The 5,000-nt window shown below is 35.5% G+C and overlaps 1 protein-coding gene across 1 annotated transcript; it reads left to right on the top strand.

Annotated features, from left to right (window-relative positions):
• The first annotated feature begins 620 nt into the window (after positions 1–620).
• LOC132853771 (uncharacterized) lies at positions 621–4,741 on the top strand. The gene is made up of 9 exons (XM_060881714.1): positions 621–726; positions 1,015–1,156; positions 1,279–1,471; positions 2,096–2,167; positions 2,877–2,948; positions 3,440–3,470; positions 4,014–4,064; positions 4,321–4,356; positions 4,518–4,741. Exons 1-9 carry the CDS (start codon positions 621–623, stop codon positions 4,739–4,741), a joined length of 927 nt encoding a protein of 308 aa, XP_060737697.1.
• Positions 4,742–5,000: the final 259 nt, after the last annotated feature.

Here is a 5,000-nt window from a genome sequence, read left to right as displayed (position 1 = left end):
AATGAAATTCACCAGTTGTTTATAGAAATAATAAAGTGTCCATGAAGAATATTATTGTTGTCACGAATGCTTGAGTGAATTAATTTACAGCAACAGTTTATTTGAAATTTATAAGTAATTTTAATGCAAAATTTATCATTCTTTACTATGTTATCATGATAGTTTTTCAGAGTTGAGTGAGTGAATTTATAGTATTCATTTAAAGTATATATATATATATATATATATATATATATATATATATATATATATATATATATAATTAGTGTGAGACATAAAATGAGTTACATTTGTATTATTTACTATATTTTACATTGTAAATTGTATATTTAGAGAAACAGACTTCTCAACAGTCTGACAATAATGTACTGATATAACATATGATACTGAAATACTGATATAATCATGATCATCTTGCTTGAATACCGTTATTACCTGAAATATGGACATTAATTTGACATAACATCTGATAACAACTTTACTTTAATCGTAAAGTAGCATAATTTTTTCTGTAAAATGTCTTTGAAATGATATGTATGGAAAGTGCTATACAAATAAACATTAAATGAATGAATAACTAGAAGTTATAAAGGCCACATACTGGATTTTTTTCAGTCAGAATGGTAAGAAAAAAGAGAGTGAAACCTGATCAGGATGCAAAAGAAACAATCATATCAGGCAAAGACAAAGCCTTCATTGAGGGACGAGAAATTGACACATTTAAAGGTAAGTTGTGTGTCACAAATAGTACTTTGACATTCACACATCTTACCCCAGGATGAGCCACATATTTTGCATACATGTTGTCATATTTAATTTATAGTTTACAGAGAATAGTGTAACCAAAACCATAAGGTTGAAATAATGGTGAATGCTTGACTGTTTTTCAATTCCCTGTTTTTTTATCCTCATTTACTGCACCTCATAACTATTCTTTCTTTTACAGGATTTGAAAGAATAAGTTGGTTAATTGTATAACAAATGGGTAAACTTGATATTTTTTTCCATTGTTAGGGAGGGGTGTGTTTGCTCTGGAACATATTGAACCATCCACTTTTGTAGTTGAATACCGTGGGATTCTCTCTCAAAGTAAACATGTTAAAGATTTTCAAAGCAACTACTTGTTTGACTTTACATGGAATGGAACATCTTATTGGTAAGTTGGCTGTTGTTTGGGTTCTATTTTTAATTTTTTTTTGTTTCTATTTAAATGATTTTTTTTATATATAAAATATATATTGTTTTTATCTTTTGTTTGCTGCACAATTTTTCTCTCAGCGTTGATGCTTCCAAAGAGGACGGAACACTTGGACGACTGGTGAATGATGATCACAGAAATCCAAACTGTAAAGTAGAGACAATAATTGTAAATGGAACACCACACCTGTGCCTGTTTAGTATTAGGGATATCTTTCCAGGTGAGGAGGTAACTTACAACTATGGGGATTCTTCTTGGCCATGGCGTTCAAGGGTGAGTATGTGCGCTTTAACATAACTTTTAATTTAAATAATCCATGTTGTAGTGTGGGGGGCACGGTGGCTTAGTGGTTAGCACGTTCGCCTCACACCTCCAGGGTCGGGGTTCGATTCCCGCCTCCACCTTGTGTGTGTGGAGTTTGCATGTTCTCCCCGTGCCTCGGGGGTTTCCTCCGGGTACTCCGGTTTCCTCCCCCGGTCCAAAGACATGCATGGTAGGTTGATTGGCATCTCTGGAAAATTGTCCCTAGTGTGTGATTGCGTGAGTGAATGAGTGTGTGTGTGTGCCCTGCGATGGGTTGGCACTCCGTCCAGGGTGTATCCTGCCTTGATGCCCGATGACGCCTGAGATAGGCACAGGCTCCCCGTGACCCGAGGTAGTTCGGATAAGCGGTAGAAGATGAATGAATGAATGAATGTTGTAGTGTGTTATGCATTAAATTTATTTCTTCAGTTTTTAGTGAAGCACATAACTCCATGTATGCTGTGTGCACTACAAAGCTGTTAATAGCAGTAGATATTTACACTGTGGTTATTATTGTGAATGCTAAAATTAGTTGTGTTGACTACTTGGCTAATATTATTCTCACTGTTGTACCTCTCTTTCTCACGTTTACAGGAATTACGTGACGAGACATCGGTGGAATTGAGCAAATGCGGTGTGCAAACATCCACACAAGAGAAAGAGAACGTAAGTCAGCATATTTTCCTTCTTGACCCTGACTGTTGGATGTGGGAGGGTTGAACATCATACTAGACTGTTTTACCTGGACTGCTGTTTTAAAGACGTTGTTGTGACGACTCGCACTTTGAGTTAAATTATACCTCTCTCTGTTCATTCACTTCCATAACTTGTGTGTCGGGGGATGGGCGTGACACTGACATGAAATGTAAGGACAGTTTACACTATGAGGACCGTTATACTTTACACACTTGATGAAAACCTGCCGGGTTGGTTGTGGCGGCTTTTTAGGCTTCGTTTACACCTGGTATTAAGATGTGTTTTGTCAGTCTTATCAGCAGTGGATAAAGCTAAATACAGGTGTAAACAAGGTCTAAAATGCTTTGAGCCTGTCCACTTTCAACCACTTCCAGAGGTAGTGGAAAACGCATTCGATTGGATTGTATTTCAAAGTTTAAACACTCATGCATTCCAACAGCCACTAAAGACCAGCTACTCTCTGCCTATTGACCCAACACGTGATCCTAATGGGACGTCTTGAGAGAACGTGCACCAATGCAAGATACTCATATTTTGCAGCATAGTACCAAAACATACAGATTGCAATACAAATCGTAGTTGCTATCCATGTCCTTTTCAGTTGCTTGCTTTTCTCTAACCCTAGCCTACTTGGCTAACATTATTCTCACTGTTGTACCTCTCTTTCTCACATTTACAGGAATTATGTGACGAGACATCGGTGGAATTGCGCAAATGCAGAGTGAAAACATCCACACCAGAGAAAGAGAACGTAAGTCAGCATATTTTGCACCAAAGCAAGATACTCATACTTTGCTGCATAGTACCAAAACATACAATGCACCAAAACAAGCATTCGATTGTATTGTATTTCAAAGTGTAAACACTCATGCAGTCGAATGCATTCCAACAGCCACTAAAGACCAGCTACTCTCTGCCTATTGACCCAACACGTGATCCTAATGGGACGTCTTGAGAGAACGTGCACCAATGCAAGATACACGTACTTTGCAGCATAGTACTAAAACATACAGATTGCAATACAAATCGTAGTTGCTATCCATGTCCTTTTCAGTTGCTTGCTTTTCTCTAACCCTAGCCTGCTTGTGATCAGCCATGTAACGATGGTTAATTCATTAATTCATCACACTGAGCATCTTGTGCATCACACTGAGCACTAGAATTAGTTGTGTTGACTACTTGGCTAACATTATTCTCACTGTTGTACCTCTCTTTCTCATCGGTGGAATTGCGCAAATGCAGAGTGAAAACATCCACACCAGAGAAAGAGAACGTAAGTCAGCATATTTTGCACCAAAGCAAGATACTCATACTTTGCTGCATAGTACTAAAACATACAGATTGCAATACAAATCGTAGTTGCTATCCATGTCCTTTTCAGTTCCTTGCTTTTCTCTAACCCTAGCCTACTTGTGATCAGCCATGTAACGATGGTTAATTCATTAATTAGAACTTGTGCATCACACTGAGCACTAGAATTAGTTGTGTTGACTACTTGACTACAGCAATGTTTGTTAAATTTTGACTGTATAGAAAATTTCCACGAAAGAAAGTCACTGTGTGAAGTTTACATATAAAGTTGATATAATAAACCAACTTTTTTTGTTAATTTTCTTTTATTTTATCTTTCTATGCATAATAGTACCTGGTATTGGTATTAGCTGTATTGTTCAAAATTCAACTTTTTTCACTGTACATTCTATTGCTTTGTCATATTTTCATTTAAAGCTAGGGTGAGCAATGGGTTTTTAAACATTTTTGTTTAAGTTCGGTTCTGAAGTTCCAATTGTGTACCATAAACTTTTTTTACATTTAGGAAACAAAACAAGGATGGAGTTGACCCAGGATGAGGCAGAGAGTTCCACCGGTATACAATATTTATATATATATATATATATATATATATATATATATATATATATATATATATATATATATATATATATATATATATATATATATAATATATTTTATTTACATATACAGTATTGTACGTGTGTGCCGTCCTGTTCATGTTGCTCAGCATACAAGTGAAAACTAGTCTCAGTTCCTGTCTACTGATATATTTCAAACAGTTTGGATGTAGAGCTGGAGTACATTTTAAGTATTTCTTTTTACCTTAGGAAAAAGAAAAATGGATGAAGTGGAGAACTCCAGAGGTATATCAACATTTGACCATATTAAAAGTTCATTCCAAGAAAAAAAAAAATGCTGTGTGTGTATATATACATATGTATCTATTTGTTTATTTATAATATTCTTATTTATATATTTATATTTTAAATACATTTTAATTTATTTATTCATATTTTTTGTCCAGAGGCCAAATCAAGGAGAACTGTGAAAAGGCCATGGAGCCCAAATGAAGTGAATGCTGTCATGAAGTATTTCAAAGCACATATTTTAAAGGGAAGCCTCACAACAAAGGCAGAGTGTGAGCAGTGCAAAACTGCAGAGGACCCTGTTCTTAGAGAAAGAACGGTACAGAATATAAGGGATTTCGTGAGGAACCGAGGTTTGCAGTTTAAAAAGAAAAATTCTTAGATCCGGATTGGTGTCACCATCCATCAATGTGTATATGGCTTTTGTTGTTTTTTGTTGATCCATTGAATTCACAAGTTGACACTGTTAGCAGTTTTACACATTTACAGGTAAACAAATAAAAGCATTTTTTTGTATAGACAGTTCAGCAATTTGGCTTTATTTCCACTGGTACTGTGGTGTTGATGTAGTTTTAAAGCACATTCAATGATCCATCTTATTCAGATAAACTTCAGTCTCATCGATGAGGCATTTTTATTTT

This window comes from Tachysurus vachellii, chromosome 11 (genome assembly GCF_030014155.1).
Source record: "Tachysurus vachellii isolate PV-2020 chromosome 11, HZAU_Pvac_v1, whole genome shotgun sequence".
In the NCBI taxonomy this organism is placed as follows: domain Eukaryota; kingdom Metazoa; phylum Chordata; class Actinopteri; order Siluriformes; family Bagridae; genus Tachysurus; species Tachysurus vachellii.
This window is presented reverse-complemented; position numbering and strand designations above follow the sequence as displayed.